This window comes from Antennarius striatus, chromosome 15, assembly GCF_040054535.1.
Source record: "Antennarius striatus isolate MH-2024 chromosome 15, ASM4005453v1, whole genome shotgun sequence".
NCBI lineage: Eukaryota > Metazoa > Chordata > Actinopteri > Lophiiformes > Antennariidae > Antennarius > Antennarius striatus.
The window spans coordinates 13122758-13140313 of NC_090790.1; the positions used below are offsets into that span (position 1 = coordinate 13122758).

Sequence of the window (17556 nt, forward strand, 5' to 3'; positions counted from 1 at the left end):
TGGAAAGAATCGATCGTTAGTCAGTTTCATTGATCGGTTCCAGTTAATGTACAAAAAAAATTTTCGCCATCTGTTTTTTAATGTAATCTTTTATTTGATATAAAAATACCTTTAAACCAACTATAAAATAGAACAAACACCTTCATCAGAAGAAAGGTTCTTATCTGGAATGACTGAGGTCTAATTTAGAATTGAAACTAACTGGAACACTAAACTTTTATTACATACTGTACTATAAAAAGATTTAGTGAATGTTTCGTTTGGATACTTCTTTTATTTGTATTTGTAGGCTGTGGCAAGTGAGAGATAATCTTTCAAAAGTAAAATAAACCAAACAAACAAGTGGAACCTCTTTTTCCAGTAGTGTTCCAAAAGCATCGCTGATGGTGTCACAGCAACAAAGACAACAGGATCACTTCCTGAACCAACAACAACCACAACAAAGTTTAAGTTCATCCAATCGTTTAATCTATAATGCAATAAAATGTTGATCACAGTGGAGCTAGCTGGACTGGATCACGAGACGGTGATATGAAGGAGAAGCAAGTTTTAAAGGGAATCAGTCTAAAAAAACAATGATCATGAGGGATATCAGGCCAGGCTTAGGGTTATTAGTTCATATACTGATTACAACACATAAGTAATGAAGTACATGCAGTCGTTGTTGAAACTGAGACACTGAATGAATTATTCTTGTCATCATTCTTGACTGTCCTCTGGTTTTTCATTTCCTTCTCAGCCTGTGTTGCTTGTGGTAAACAGTCATTAAGGAGAAATAATGTCTTTTGAACATTTATATATGACGTTAATGACTAATATTTTTTTCCTCTTGTGATTTATAATATGTTCAAATGAGAGGCACCCCAGGTCTGTGCTGAAGCCTGCAGACCTTTTATCTTCCTGTTCAAACCAGTTAATGTGTGAAGTGGAACTCTCGTTGGGCTTGAAGGATGTAACACCCCCACGATGAGAGTTGTGCAGGCAAGAGGAAACTGCAAAAACTCTGCATGCTCCTTCAGGGGCCCCCTTCTGATAAAAACTATTTATGCAAATACTGAGACTGTGGATGAAGAGCACTCCCAGACAAAATCAGATGTTTTGTAACCGGCTGCCATGCTGAGTTGGCAGATGCTCTGTCACTCCGGCGGGGACCCTTTAAACAAAAGCTGTTAATGGTTCTCTACGCTGAGCGTAAGCTGTGCCAAGAGCTGCATTTCCTTGGAGCCATCTGGAAGATGGCTGAGGATTTGCTTGGCTGGGGCTGGCCTTGCACTGGGCCATCAGGAGGCGAGGGCACTAACTGAAACAAATACTGATGGCCTAATAATAGCATCGGATTGCCTCCAACGCCGGTATTTGGACATTTCATACCAACTTTTAAATGTAGCTTGATAGCGGTGATGTTAAATTCAAGATGGGGGAGATTAGTACATGTTTAAAGCAATGGATCACTTGATTATTACAATTATCCACATTAAATGGAACATTTCTTTTTTCAGGAAAGAATTCATTGATGTTTAAAAAAATACTTTTTAAAGAATCCTCACCAAATAAAACCAGTTTTGTAGATTCACAAGTGTAACATGTATTTTATGACATGCAAAATGAAAACTTCAAAAGGAGCAATAATATTTGAGTCTAATATAATCCCATAAATAGCAGAGAACACAAGTTATAATGTAATTGCGTGAGAGTCAATTCCTGTAATGATGTTAACCCAAAGATTACACGTTTGAGAAACAGTCATGCATTTTCATCTTTACACAGCGCTACCATGTCATTTACGACTGATGGAAAATATTTCTTTTTGTTCCAAATTTGTGCAATTACTGTTTATCAAATTATAATAAATCTTGAGAGCAGTTGCAAAAAGTTTATTCTGTCAAAAAAAGACAGATCTAGTTGAGTGTTGTGACACATTTAGATGAAGATACAGGCAGCGATGCAAACAATGGGTGTGTCTATTTCAAATAAAAAGATGACATCAGTTTAAACAGAGGTGTGGCTCACACTTCCTTCTCTAAACCAGTTCCTTCATTATTCTCAAGTCTGAGTGAAACGTCATTTGAAACGTCATTTGAAATCATGAATTTCTTCACTGTGCCGATGCCAGATCTGATAACAAGCCCTTTAAGACCACAACCATGTCAGGACTGGTTTGGTGCTTGTGTCTCATTTAGAAATGGTCCTGGCTTTTTCACACAGGCTGCCTGCCAGGAAAAGTGATGCCAGATTGAAAACACATCTACGTCGGTGTAAAAACCTGAACCAGTTAGATCAGGGCCTGGTGTCTCTCATTGTAAAAACAGTTCCTGGTGAACCGACTCTGGATTGGCTCCAACGCCAGCCTGGAACTGGCACGTGGTGGAAAAAAAAGGGCTGCAGAGCTTTGAACCCTTCCTGACCCGACTGACCCATCAGAGGTCAGACCCACCACGTTGCTAATGCCCCTATGTGTGTGTGTATGTGTGTGTTTTTCTTTTGAGTTGAGTTTAATGCTGCCACTATCTACAAAGTGGTGTGAAGCTACATCCCCCAGCTGGCCCTCCTTGTGACTGGAGCACTCTCACAGGTCATGTGGAGTGACAGAATGGATGCAGCCCTGATCTTTCACACACTTCAGTTCCATTCAAGCTGTCCTATGAGGCCGCCGAGACGAAGGGAAGGTCACTCCTGCAAGGACCTGCATCCACCAGCATGGCCGTCAACGTTGAATCACACTGAGCATGTTCATCTAAAGTACAAAGTTTACTGTATATCTTCACTATACAGGTTTATAGGTTTTTCGAGTTTGCTTTTATCTCTGGCAGGCTTTAATTCTCTTGTGGTATCTTTTCTGAATTGAAAGAAATCTTTCACCATCTTAAATCCCTTCATTAGTGGTGCAATAGATTTTAAGACTTTAATTTCTTCACCTGTCAGAAATGCTTTTAATGTGTCACTCTGGATCCCTCAGGTTTTCTGGCAGAGGCCTTTCAGTTCATGCAGGGTGAGGACCGTGAAATACAGGTGAGGCTGCGGTTACTGTGGAGCAACCTGAATAGGAAATGAGGGAATCATAATTTTTATTTCATCAACGGAAACTTAAAAACTCAATGATCAGACGTTTTCTTAACCATGTACAGTATACTAGCATTGCTCGTTTTACTGGTGATGTTATTGCTTTATCTCCTTATGGCTCATTCTCCTATGTGTCTTCTTTGTAATGGCGTTTTTATTTAATTGTTAAGCATCTTTTTTGGCAACTTAAAACTTCAATAAAGAATGATTGATCAATAAACTGTGAGTAACAGTGTTCTGAATATGTTGTAGAATCATGAGAATTGAAAAAACATTCCCATGAAATGTTGCCATTCAGCTAAAAGATGCCGTTTTTTTTTTTTTTTTTTACATTCTTTTTCAAGAACCCAGCGAGCTGCGGTTTACTCTAAATACATCCATCTCCTGTTCCTGACAGGGTTTGTCTGAACAACCTTGTCGTCACATGAGCAACACTTTTGTCTGAAGAGCAATGATAAAATGTCATTGAATTGTAATTGTGTTTCTGCTAATGTCAAACCAGATCCTGGCCTCCTTTGTCCAGCCTGCAGGCCATTTGGCCGCAGCAATGCACTCGGAAAGCAAGATGACAGGTGAACAGCCATGGTCTAATAGGCCATCTGTAGAAAACACATTGCAGTCAATTAAGAGTCCACTGCCTCCAGTTGTGATGGTCATTAGCCAACCGCACTAGGACAAGTGACTCTTCAGTGGCTTTTACTCTTCAGCTTCTCCCTCCTCCCTGTGCATTCATGGTGTCCTCGAGCTGCCCAGTCCATCAGAAACCCACGTTTGTCTGATTTTCTTCTCCACCGGGCCTCTCCAGTGAAATACGGTTTTCCACTCAAGGATTCTGTGTGACCCTGATGCTAAAAAAAAAATAAAAAAATTCATTCATTACCTCTTTTCCTCTCTTGTCCTCACATTTTCAGCCTGGCTACATCTCACATAAAAAAGAGCAATGCTCTCACAAAGAGGAAGTCCTTTAAAACCATTACATGCACACAAAGCGCTAACTTAAATGTCCATAACATCTGTTTCACTAATGGGGATTATTTTCTTGCATGCTCTCTCACAATGCTTGGACTACTTGCACAACTTGCACGGCAACGTTGTTGACTAATTGGTGGCGAGTATCATTTTCTCAACTGGTTTCCTGGTCGTGCAGCAGCTGTGAAAGATAGCACGCCAGGGTTTCTGAAATCAAACATCAGATACGCCGCCGTGACCTGGAGCTTCCAGCAGCCCCCGGTGCTGACATTAATGTCGGTGTGAGCACAGAGTAATGATATGACACTCCTTGTTTGGTGGCTCAGTGCCATTTGTTTAGCCAGTTCAGTTTTTTGTCAGCATGCAGGTAAGTGCTGGGAAAGCACTCTTAATTACGTGGTTGAACTGCATTTACTAGCACTCTGTACATGTATGCTTTCTAGGAGAATTTAACCAGCTCATTTTGCACATATGTATGCATTAGGAATATACGTGGAATACCTTGTAGAACAGGAAGGGTTGATGACAATGATTGGCCAACCGCATTCTAAACTCCACGCTCAGCCTTGTTCATAAAAACAGGAGTTATGCTTCCATTAAAGATGAAACCCCCCCAGATGTTGTGACTTCTCCAGACAAAGACTGAACCTCTCAACAGCACAGTGAATTAAAAGACTCATTGTTCTCTTCTTCACACAGTTTGTGATGTGGTCATCATCATTCTTCCTTTTGTAGAGTGGATTCACACCATTTCGCATGAACCGTCAGGTATTGATTCGATGAAGAAGAATAATAGTGTGAGATAAATATCAAATGATTTGAATTTTTTTAGATTATGAACCCATTTTCCATGTATTAGTCTAAAATAATCTTTCATTTAAACCTATTTCTAGCACCAACGTTTAGGGATTCAACTCTTATTATCACAACTTGCTCAAAGTCAGCACTTGTAAAAGAAAATTCCTTCATAAAGGTTAAATACCTCTTGACAATATATTCAAACAATTAGGTGGGTACTACACATAGAGACACACACGCACGCACGCACGCACGCACACACACACACACACACACACACACACATCTGGTTGTTTATTCTGTTTAAGCATGTTGTGCTCTGTAAAATAATGTTCCAAATGATATTTAATGCTGATTGAATGTGGTGCACTAATCAAAGGCAATGACCTCAAAATGACACTTCTCTAAAAACATGTTGTGAAGTTACACCAAGTATTAGTCACCAAAAAAACCAAGAAGAATACGGCAGAAATGGGGGTTGAGTCCTTAAAGGAGAACGCTGAACATAATATACTTTTCAAGAGTTTTAATAACTTATTAAAAAAGAGTGTAAAAGTAACAGATCTCCCCAACTAAAGTGGATCTGTTTGATATTCAAAGTGATGACAAATGTTACAAACTTTTGCAAACTTGCCCTTGTATGTACATTTGCGTACACTTGCTTGGCAATTTAAAACCTCTTGGCTGTAATTAAATGAGTTTTGTTCTGTATACTGTATATAAAAAAAAGCTCACACCAAAATAAAAAAAAATAAAAAAATAAAACAAAATTGATATGAGTCACTTGAAAGTAAACCAACCAGCATGAAATGTACAGCTTCAAGAAATTCCAAAAAACACAGCTGAAAAGTGTATATACAAACATGCTAGGAAGCTAACAGAGAGGTGGGCCTTTCTAATGGTTTGTTTGACATCATTTAGAAAAGCCAATGAAATAAAGCCAACTCTTAAATATTCGACGATCTTGTGATGTTCACCTTATATTGCCTATTTCAAGTCTGTTTTTTTTAGCAGAAGAGGAACACTATAAATATAGAGTATACTGTATCCCCTAATCAATTAGTTTAATTTAAACTCATTAAATAAAAAGGTAACAGGTTCAGTATCTGTAGAGTAACAAAAAACAGAAAAACAATTTTCTTTGACAAATGCAAATGTTCGTACTGTGTTCACTTCTAAAAACATGGTTGTGTCCATCACCTTTATCATTAAGTGCCTGCCTGGAAGAGGTATTATATATATTTGTATGTGTATGTTTGTGTATGTATGCGTGTGTGTGCGTGCGTGTGTGTCATATATATATATATATATATATATATATATATATATATATATATATATATATATATATATATATATATGAGACGCACATCAGATGATATAATTTGTATAAATATGGAATATGTACAATTGCATTAAAAGGACAATTCATATATCATATCCCAAGACCATTCTTTCGTAGTCAATTGGGGACAAAAGGCCTTGTTTAAGTTTCTTATTTAGTTGTTTTAAATATTAAAAATAAGTCTAAATTCTTTGCATGTCTTACATTAAAAACACTTCTGTTTCAACAGGTCAAACGTCTTCCGTTGTGTTCATATCTACAACACTTTGGAGGGTAAGGAAAAAAAGTGCCATTATCAAATGTTCCCCCTTCCTGGTAAACGGGGACGTTTGCCTCTTTCTGAGTAAAGTTTAAAGTCACATAAACCCGACTGCCAGCCCCAAGAAGACAGCGCAGTTCTATACAAAAATGTATCACTGACCTAACAAAGCCATGAGTTTGTGTCATCATGCTATTTGGGATGATTGTACAACGTGGTGTTTTTGCTGCCCTGCACAGGTGTCCTTTCTCACAGGTGAGGGTGTAGAGAGGATAATACAGAACATCTCTATAAAAGTCATCCACAGATTCTTCAAATACCACTGAGGGGAGTAACCCGAATGGGGCATAATGCAGCTCAGATCGAGTGCCTGTTAATGTTGTGATGTGTCAGCAGTTGGACAGATCCATTTGTTTGCCCTCAACTGAAAGCACCATTAATTGGCTCCACACCAGTTGCCTTTGCAGGTTGCTGCCCTTTGCAATTAAAATTTTAATTGTTCAGAGCATTCCACTCGTATTACATTCGAGGCATGGGAGAGTCTGGCTTGCCCCAATTCTTTTATTTGGCCAATAAATCCACATCCAGCAGAAACAACAGAGGAGCTCTGGTGCTCTCTGGTGCCCAGAGGGAGGAAGCGTAGGCACAGAGGAAGTGAAGTCAAGCAGCCAATCTCCCCTTAGAGTCGTCCTCGGTCCCTTGCAGCTAAAGCATGTTCAGGATGGCGTTGTACATTTGGGTCAGCACAGCTAAATGAACGGGCAAGCAGGACTGGCGGTCTTGGGTGGCGGGTGTGCATGTCAGCCAAGAAAGAGCGTTGTACTGCTCCAATACGAACCTGGGATGGAAAAACAGCGTGAGACAAACAGAAATGGCTTCTTATTGAGGCTTTCTGGTCGGTGCACTTAATATTATCAATATGAATTTATTATTGTGATATAAATAATAAGCAGACAACTGAGTCTCAGTATTGAAAATTAATATTTCTAAAGTATAGGTTATTGATGGGCCAACTTTTATTGTATGCAATAGAACTTAAAATACTGTTGTTGATTCTGTAAGGTCATTGAATTTACCTTTAGAGACAACAGCAATGAACAATATTTTCTTAAATCTGAAATCACCGTCTTCTATCAGCTGTGATGACTGTGCACATGCTAATGTTTTCTCAATCAGTACAAATGAATCTCTGTTATTTATTTTGTTTTTGACAGCAAAATAATTCATGTCATTTCAAAGGAACGTAAGATTTTTAACTCTACAGATCTCTGCCTGAGACGTGATGATGGCTGCAGATGTCGAATGCTTCATCCTGTCTGCGCTCACCCTCTGCTATCTGCTCTCCTCTCGCGGGTCTGCACAGCAGACCAGAGAGAAATGTGAAGGGACAACATGTGTTTGGTGTTAACCTGAGAACATCGGAGGTGGTCTTTGAGTCTAAGGGGTGAGGGGTCCTCTTGGTCTTGTCTGACGCCAGCTCATCTGACTGGGCGATGGAGATGTGATGGTGGAGGGAGGCCTGGAGGGAATGTAAAAAAGGGTGCAAATCAAATGTTGAAGCACGTCAGCTTATGGAGAGCAGCTGTGAGCCTCTTTTACCTTAAAACCTCATAATTAAAAGCCTTTTTTTTTCTTTTTTTTTTAACATCTGGGTCATCTGTCACACTTTCATTCTGTGTGTTTTCTCTCTCGAGTAAAACAAGCTTTCCTTGCATTCTCTTGTCAAACACACTCAGACACACGCTTGAAATATCAAGTACCTTGAGGAAGAGTGGACATTGACTCTCTGCCTGTGGGCAGGAGGCCCAGAACCAGTGAGGAAGCCCGCTAGCCTGTGCCGTGGAGACGTAGTAGCCGAGAGCCAGTGGCTGCTGTTTCAGCTCTTCTGGAGGACTGTCCCTGGACAACAAGCGCTCCCCCTGGCTCTGTAGACACGGAATAAGACCACTGATTACATACTTTCTTATGAGGTGACTAACGGCTCATGGTGTCCACCTTTTATTTCTCCATCTACATTCCAGTCATCTCAGTGCATCGTCTCGTACGAGCAGGGCAAATAAAACTGGTTATAAAAATAAAAATACATTTCTCGTACCATTGAAAGCATCATCCTGCACTCGTGCAGCAGTTAACAGCCACATGAGATCTGCGTATCATTTGGTTTCCCATGAGCTGAGCTGTGCTCCACCCTTTAATTAGTTTGTGTCAAGTCAGTCATTGTGAGGTTACAACTTGTGGCGCTTTTACAACCCTGATTCCAAAATTATTGGGACGCCGTGTACAGCATAAATAACAACATGGTGCAATGATCTGCTCGCAAACTGTGTTTACCATCAATGGTTTTTACAGAGTGTACTAAAGCACACATAGTAAAATCCTTCAAACAAATCTTTGGCTCTTCAAGGCGGCAAACTTCACCCCCTCCTCACTCGACACTGACTGGGCGTTTTGAGGATGCTACCTGCTAACCTGTACCCGGTTTGTTACCCTTGAAAACGTTCTCATATCAGGTGTCTGCAATTCCCCCAGCTCCTTTTTGCAGCACCTGTCCCATCTTGTTTGAAAGTTGATGCTACCATCAAATTCAGAATAAGCAAACCTGACAAAGCTAATGAAGAAAATGTTGGGAAAAAATTTTCTGTGTACAGGTTTTAGCTGTGTTTTTGACGACTTTGATTTTGATTTTTTTTGGGGGGGGGTGTAGACCTTAATAGGTATGTACAGCACTTGACGCCATCATGCTGCTCAGTTTAGGCTACAAGAAAATTAGAAACTATTACTAAAGGAACAAAATAAATGCATGCACGCAGCAATAATTTAAATACGTGCCACAGTATAACCTATCACTTACTGTCGAATAGCTGCACTTCAGCTGTTCCCACAGTTTGTCAGTACCAAATGACATATGCAGCGATACAGTCTGTCAACACATCTCTGCCTCCGTGCCTCCAAGACAAATTCTTTTCCATCAATTATACTTGGCAAAAGTCAAACTCTGATTCTCATTTGATAATATATAGTGTTGACTGTCAGAAAAGACTGCTGAAGGGAAGCTCGCATGCTTTGGAGTGCAAGATCAAATATGAACCTGAAGAGAAACGTCATCAGGATATATTTAGATGTGCCTCAGTATAACCAAACGTCTCTCTGTGATGTTTATAGCAAAGTAAATGATAATTTTTCAATTGCTTAAGAAGCTCCTATTATGAAAATCACATTTTTTCAGGTCTCTACCTATACATGATGGTCCTCCCTAACCCGACCAACTCCTAGAATCTGGTGAACAAACGCTTCCTACATCAATAAGTGTTCGGATTTTTAGGAATTCATGGCCCGGACCGAATCAAAATGATTGGATTTTGCTAGAGTTTGCCCTTTGTTACGTCACAAACGGCGCTCTGTGATTGGACAGGTCAAAAGGATCAGCCCATGTTGTGTTTACATACATGAACAACGGAGTCAGAAATCAAGTTATTAACAAGAAAGACAAACACAAGAAAAATAAGAGCAAAATACGTTTTGGGGGAAGAACCGATTTTATAAATATTCAATCAAAGATATTGAGGACCACAGATCACTTTGGGGCAAGACATTTCATATACAGTGTAGTTGGACATCTGGCAGCTGAATGACATGAATTAAAAAAAGCATAATATGGGACCTTTAAGGTTGATTTTGAGGTTTCTTTCCTCATTGTGCTCCAAAAAACCCATAGAATGATTTTCCTCCCTTGTTACTGACTCACCTTGGTGTGCTGGAAATGTGATCCCATTCCCAAGGAGGGCGAGCCAGGCGAGGGCACGGGAGAGGTGTTGGGAGAAGGGTGGAGGTTCCCTGTGATCAGCATCATGTCATGGCCAATGTCATTCTCCAGTTCATCAGGAAAGGGCAGGTCGAACATGTCATCTGAGAGAAGCGGCGGCGATGAAAACATTAGCACCAATAAATATTCTCACTAGGGTTCATATCTATGACAGAATATCCACGAATCATCCGTGACTGATATTTTAACACAAAGACGTCAACCATTTCTGACTTATATTAGTTTTTATTTCTGTCTAAAGATATAATAACTATAGTATGTGTTGTTCTGCTGGTTCTCACCATTATTGTCCTCAGTGGGATAGGAGCTGGGCGCCAACTGGGTGGTCGCAGAAGTTGGAAAGACCAGAATGTGTGTACAGGAAGCATCCTGAGGAGTGTTTAGCTGCGATGTCTGCAAGTTCAAAGCAGTGCTGCGGCCGAACACCGAACCCATGGTTACCGCATCTGGACAAAAACACACAGAAAAACAAAGTAAATGAGAGGTTTCTGTTTAGACTCACAAAAATATGATGAAAATAGCTATAAAATATAAATAATCCAGATGTGTTTGACAGAATAACGATACATTAATGTAAGAAAAATGTCTTAAAATGATTTCAAGATGTATTTCTTTGATTTTTTCTGTTAATTAAGTCCATGTGAATATGAAGTACGAAACAGAATTCAAGTGGACTACAACAGACAACGTGATAACCACCATAACCACGAACATGACGGCTGTCTCAGTTATTAATATGTAACTGTCATCCTACAACAGTGGATAAAGAGGCTACTAACCCGGCATGACCACGAGGGAGCCCTGCGGCTCCATGGCGACCAGGCAGGCGCTGAGGATCGTGGGGGAGTCAGCAGCTGAGATCCCACACATTCGACATGCCTCCCTCAGCTGGCGTCCCACTGAATGGAGGGAATGCTCCCCGAGGAGGGAGCTCCAGTCTAGATAAGGGGGATAATGGTCATATGATAAACTCATCACTATCCAGTTTACATTGACTGTTCCAATATCTCAATTTTTTAAGAGAAAATAAGACCAAAACAGACGAAAAATAGAGACAGATAGACAAGGTATGTGTTTGAGTTAATTTTTCATTTTCATGAGGTAAGTAAAGAGTGAAATCAAATCAGTTATTGAATGGAAAGATGAATTAGAGTTGAAAGACGATACATTCACACTATTCTGTACAAGTGTTTCTAGATAAAATACACGAATGTTGGCTTTTTTAGAATATGATAAAATCACACAAAATTATTATGGTGTTTATACTGTTTTATCTTCATTAAATACAAAATAACCGCACTGGCATCATGCCCAGAGTGTCCCCTGCCTCACGCCCCCAGCCAGATGGGACAAGCTCCAGCACCCCATGACCCGCAATAACAAAAAGGGCGGGTCAAGAAGATGAATGAATGAATAAATACAAAAGAAATTTTAAAAAAACAGGTATTGGTATATCCTGTTGTTTTTTTTCACTTACCTTTTAGCTCCCCATGGCCCAATCTGCCTAATCGACCAATCACAATCCTCCAAGGCAATGAGGTCATCTGTATGAGACCGATACACCATTCCCACAACTTCTGAAGTCCCATCTTCCGGGCCGAAACCTTGGGCCGCCGTGCTCTGTAGTGAACACCAATGAAAAGTGTGGATGATTTTAAATTTTATCCACACACTAGAAAAACAAATATAGAATTACAAGCTAAAGAAAGTTCTCCAGACCTGTTGGGTACGTCAACATTGATAATGCTTGTCTCCAGCAGCTCCCCCTGCTGGTCAGTGCAGGACACCAGAATCCAACGCTGGTCATGTGATAGACAGTATCCAACATAAAGCACATTGTATTTGGGAGGGATCTCTGCCCATATCTCCCCCTGTTCTGGCTGTTTGGGACGGGTTGGACCAAGAATGAACGGGGGAGAGTAAAGCTGCACAGGATTGGGGTGCTGGAAGACCAAAGAATTCAATTATCACAGGCCCAGTGAAAGAAAAAAACTCAGAACTAAATCAAGCTTGTGAAATTTACAGCCTACCTCTGGATCCTTCAGTACGGAGTTGGCAGTGGACACGGGTCCGAAGCCGGTCAGGGACTTGATGTGTGTTTGTTGGGGCAGCAGACGTCTGCATTGGGAGTAACAGGAGAAAGCCAGGGATCGCAGCTGCTGCAGATACAAATGGCTCTCCCCACTGGCCGGCTGGAGGAGATACTGGCACGGCACCACCTGGGTAAAAAATATTAAGATAGATAGAAATGTTCAAGACAGAAAAAATGGATTCTATTGAATGCTACCCACTGTGGATCTCAGTATCTTCTTACCTGTAGCACCAGCGCTGGTCTTGTCGCCTCTGGCAACGTCTGCAGCATCTCTGTGTAGCAACGGAGGAGCCCTAGAAGCCATATGCTACCTGTCTCCACCTCATCACTCTCTTCTTCCTCCCCACCTTCATTTCCTGCTCCATTTGAGCTAAGAAAAGCATCCACTATGTAAATAACAATTGCTGGTGGGTTGGTGTGGCTGTCCATAGAGTCAGCGACAGTTGGGATGCCAATTCTAGATTGCTCCGAGGTACTGAAAGAGAGCAGCGAAGTTTAATCAAATCAAATCAAAGTTTATTTACATTGCACTTTTCATACATAAAAAATGCAACTCAAAGTGCTTCACAAGATAAAACGTGATAGAATAATGAAACATAGAATGACATAGTTAGAAGTATTTCAATTCTTTTAGTTAAAGTATGTGTTGCATGGTTTGAAATAACAGCAGTGTTAATTTGGGTCTTACAGATCAGGGGTTTCTGCTGGTGTGTTGGTGGGTGGTGTGGTACTGGAAGGCCCCGTGGGATCATTGGGAACTCCTTGGGTGGATTCCCCGGTCTGGTTTGACGTCACTCCACTCGGTGTCAGAGCGTTTCCTGAACTGGGGGCCCCTGGTACTTGTTCACCATCGGGACCCCATGCTTGAGGCTGCCCCGAAGAGGCCAGTTGGGCTGAGGATGTGGCGTTTGAGGGAGGTGGGACTTTGGGAGGCAAGAGCAGACTGCTGTCCAAATGTAGGGTCGATAGCTGGGGACCTGCATTTAAAAGAATTTTTTAAAAAGAAGAAGTCTATGATATATTTTATTCAGATTAGATTAGATTACTTAACATTAGAAGGTTTCTACATTCTCACCAAGTTGTTTCTTGCAGGTGTAAGCATAGTGTTTTAGTTTGCAGAGGTTGACGTTGTGTTGCTGTCCAGCCCAGGGTCCAGTCAGCCACTGATCCACATCCAGCTCCTCCAGCTTTTCCGGCTCCACTTCTTCACCCACGCGTACGATTCCATCCCTGGACACCTTGGCCAGAGGACGGTGCTTCCCCAAGCGGCATGTCTAGAAATTTCAGACAGCATTACTCTTCAAAATGTCTTTACAAAACCTATATTGTACATTTACAATATATGTTGAAATTCTACCATGCGTCTGAATGGGAATCTTATCTTCTACCTCATATACAGCGCTGAGCTCCTGAAAGAAGGCCTGGGCTGCAGCCAATAAAGAGGGGCTGTTGGGACACACCACCAAATATGCTACATCCCGCTGCCCCCCATAAGGCTCAAGTAGTAACTTCTCCCAGAAGGGTAATGCCAAAGGGGACAACGCCAGGAAGTCCCGATCACGGTCGTAGCCCAGTAACACTGTGGGGATGGGTAAGGGCTCTGGAGACTCCTCCGATCCTTCAACGACAAGAGACAACATCCTTAGCTAATCAACAACTTCCTCACATTCAAAAATTGCTCAGTAGAAAAGTCAGGACAGTGTGAGCTCACCATAGGATCCTCTCCCAGCCATCTTATGGAACTGCTGCCAGGTGAGTGGACCCTGAACATGCTGGATGTTTTCCCAAGTCCGTCCGGTTCTCTTTTTCTGAATGGCGTCTTGTAGGAAAGGCTGCAGAGAAAGCAGCATGCGAACCATATCCTGGGATGACAGCATGTTCATATCCACCACTGTGGAAATTTGGGAGACAGGGGGGGAAGAAAAACACACAAACACAATGACACAGATGTTCACATGATCCAAAAGAAACAAATGCACACATATCAAAAGTAATCAATACATAGTGTAGAACAGAAACGCAGGAGGGTATACAGAAAAATAATATACTCCTCCAAAATCTTTCTGAACTTTTATGTTGCCTACTTTAATAAATTTTTCAAATTTGCAACAAGTTATGTCATATTTTCTTAACCAAATGAAGCTTCTTACCATTTGTGTGAGGCCAGGAGTGAAGGGCGGTACTTCTAACAACAGCTGGATCTACTTTCCCTCCGTTGGGATTATCCACGTACTGCAGCCCCTGTTCCAAAGCGTTGTAACACTCCACACAGGAATCACTCCCATCAGCCCACTGCTTTTCAGACATCCAGCTTTGGAGCAATACCCCCTGGCGGCCATGGCAAGAACAGCTGAGGGGGAGATGCAGTGATGCCAGGGAGGAAATGGGTTGGGAACACTGTTCTTGCAGGAGGATCATGACTGATGGAGAAGCAGGGGATGCATCCTGTGGCCTTTTGGCCCTGGGGTCGCCCATAGTTGGATCCCGCCGACAAAGAGCCAATCGTCTTTCAGCGGCCCGGCCTACCTCGGAAGTCCGGCCGAAAATATCCAGCTCATCCTCTAGGAAAAGGCCTGTGCCGTGGGCCAGCAGCCTGTTCACAATGGCGCTGAAGCCACACATACAGCGGTACTGATCCTCACAGGTGGAATCAGGGATGTACACCCCGACATCAGCTCCTTTGACATTCATATTACAGGCACAAATACAACAGCTGTCAAAGTTGCGATCCTTGAAGACGTTGAGGACCGAGTCGGAAAGAAGGAGGACAGCGTACAGACTGTGGGCCTCAGGCAGAGATGGGCCGGGTCGGGCTAGGGGCTCCACGGAGCTCAGATGCATGCTGGTGGAGGGCGTGGAGACCGGGGAACTGAGCTCGGTACCATCCTGCTTAACCGAACCCTGACCAGAGCTTGCAGCATTGATACCCCGTGGGGTGCGAGGTGTTCGTGGAGTGGGTACGGAGAAGCGGGGGGTGGCAGGAGAAGGGAGGATCCCAGCAGTGGTGCTAACTGAGGCAGTGGTGGCGCTCATCTGACCATAGTCCTGGTCGGTGAGGGTGTTGACACTGGGGGTGTTTCTGAAAAACACACACAAATCATGATAAAATAAAAGCGGGCAATCTGTCATCAATACAAATTCTGCAGTCAGACCGAGTAAAAAACTTAAAAGAGAAGCATCAAAATCTTCACAAATAAAGTTGTTAGCTACTCACATGTATCCATCTCTGATTAAAGTGTTATTCTGGGGATGCATAACTGTTGGGAAATGCTCCATCTTAGGCAGGAGGGACCAGGATGGGCGATAGTAGCACTGCTCAGGAAGCTTGAGAGGCGGTAGATTCTGACTGGGTAAGCAGGTCAGCGGAGCAAACATGGAGGAGCTTATCTGTGGCTGCAAGAGGAGACATAACAGATTAATATGTGTTTATTGTTTGGTAATGAAACAGACATGTATGTCATGGTCAAATGGTCAAACTGTGTGATGGACATTCTATGGTAGAAATCACAACATATGCATGTTTCAGTAACTTAGGTTACACACTTTACTGGAGTTATGTGTAATATATGAGACAATCATGGTGGATTGCCTCCAGAGATTTTACTGATAAAAACTCTATTAAGGGACAAGTATGGAAATATTGTATGTTTTTTTTCTTGCCAATAAAACTCCCTAAAAGACAGAGAACAGTGACCTATGGCACAGACAAATAAGCAAATTAGCCTTTTGGTTATATTGATAAACTATCAGTAATCAACCTCCTGGTAAGGAAAAATGAAGTTTCCTTTGATGATTAAATTCTGATGGAAAATATCTTAGTAGTATTGGAGGGGTATAACTAAATTCAGTCAAAACAAAAGAAGGATGTACAGACACTCTGTCAACTTCATGTTATATTTCATCATTAGATTTGAAATTGTCATTATTTATTATACTCTACAATTTTCTAACATTTGTTTTTTGACATAAGTGAAATAAGCATAGAAGAGCTGTTGGCAGAAGTAATGGAGATCTGAGTGTTTTCTATTCTGAGTTGGAATGATGAATGTCTGGTATGCTGGACAGAGACAATCCAAACCATATTACTTGTTAAAGACAGCAAAAATCTGTAACAATATTTATATACTCTTCAATACTCCATTTTAATGATCACGTGTCCACTTTAGCCTCTCTTCTAATTCTGTTTATTACAGAGAAATCTTTAATTCCTGTTAGTTTAAAGAAATCTGGAAAAGATTATAGTCCCAACATCAATCCCAGCTGAATGCAAGTCGATTATACACAACATCACACTCTATAAATATAAAGGCTGTGGTGCAATAAAATCTATTACATCTGGAGCTAACACTCTGTTGTCATTAACTTACTTTGATCCAGTCAATACCAAAGCTGAAGTGAGCCCTTTAATCCTGTGCGCATATTTAAGGAATTGAGTTGGATTAGAAATACTTGTAATTGAAGAAGCTGGTCTTTGTGTTAACATGTAGATGCAATGAATGACGGCCACTTAGAGCCTTCTGCTATAATTATGAGCTCACAGAGCCTGCAGTCTGTGCAGATGTCTGACTCATAACACAGACACAACTAATTAGCGTGCTACAGGTATGAGCGATGTAATTTCAATGTGATACGAGAGCGGGACCACCTGCCAGTCACACAAGTCCTTCACGAGAGTATATCTATACCTGCCCATACATGTGTTATTAACCAGACATCGATTCCGACTCTCACCTTAATATCCTCCTGCCGGGGGCTTGACATCCCCTCCTCAATCTCCATCCTGTATTCTGTAAACTGGGTGGAGGTAAATGACGGCAGGTGATCGGCTGCTCCGCTGGGCGCGGGCGGCTCTTGGCTCGGGGTGTCGCGATATGTCATGATGGGCGAGAAGGCTGGATGCTGCTCTAAAGAAGGAGGCGTGGGAAACATCCGCTGGAGGTCTGCTACTGCTGAAAGGAGACAGAGGTAGAGATAGAGATGGAGAGAGGAAGAGGGGGAAAATGTACCGTATTTTCCGCACTATATGGCGCACCTAAAAGCCTAAGATTTTCTCATAAACCCGTGGTGCGCCTCATAATCCGGTGCGTCTTATATATGGATTAATATTCATATTAATATTGGTTAAAAACATGATCGCTGAAAAAAAGCCGGCAGTCTGGCCGCCAGTCATGCCGCACTCCGCCACCAGAGGCGCACCCTCACAAGGCACT

At 41.8% G+C, this 17556-nt stretch overlaps 1 protein-coding gene and 1 long non-coding RNA gene across 7 annotated transcripts in view; one reads left to right on the forward strand and one right to left on the reverse strand.

Annotated features, from left to right (window-relative positions):
• Nucleotides 1–233: 233 nt before the first annotated feature.
• On the forward strand, nt 234–3899 carry LOC137608540 (uncharacterized). Its single transcript, XR_011038196.1, has 3 exons — nt 234–2739; nt 2957–3009; nt 3563–3899. It is a non-coding gene; the product is annotated as an uncharacterized lncRNA (long non-coding RNA).
• A 1439-nt stretch (nt 3900–5338) lies between these two features.
• The window catches only part of LOC137608475 (mediator of RNA polymerase II transcription subunit 13-like), a 79767-nt gene continuing 67549 nt past the window's right edge, over nt 5339–17556 (reverse strand). For 4 of the 6 annotated variants that reach the window (XM_068334886.1, XM_068334884.1, XM_068334887.1 and 1 more), the window contains exons 15-31: nt 17078–17295; nt 15561–15739; nt 14497–15425; nt 14058–14237; nt 13735–13964; nt 13422–13620; nt 13035–13323; nt 12569–12821; nt 12285–12473; nt 11974–12197; nt 11732–11874; nt 11034–11192; nt 10536–10700; nt 10177–10337; nt 8192–8356; nt 7841–7950; nt 5339–7269 (exon numbers count right to left, since the gene is read on the reverse strand). In XM_068334886.1, coding sequence (XP_068190987.1) covers nt 7137–7269; nt 7841–7950; nt 8192–8356; nt 10177–10337; nt 10536–10700; nt 11034–11192; nt 11732–11874; nt 11974–12197; nt 12285–12473; nt 12569–12821; nt 13035–13323; nt 13422–13620; nt 13735–13964; nt 14058–14237; nt 14497–15425; nt 15561–15739; nt 17078–17295 — 3926 coding nt within the window. In that variant the 3' untranslated portion in view covers nt 5339–7136. The remainder of the gene's footprint in view (nt 7270–7840; nt 7951–8191; nt 8357–10176; nt 10338–10535; nt 10701–11033; nt 11193–11731; nt 11875–11973; nt 12198–12284; nt 12474–12568; nt 12822–13034; nt 13324–13421; nt 13621–13734; nt 13965–14057; nt 14238–14496; nt 15426–15560; nt 15740–17077; nt 17296–17556) is intronic. The other 2 variants (XM_068334888.1, XM_068334885.1) reach the window with 1 other exon arrangement.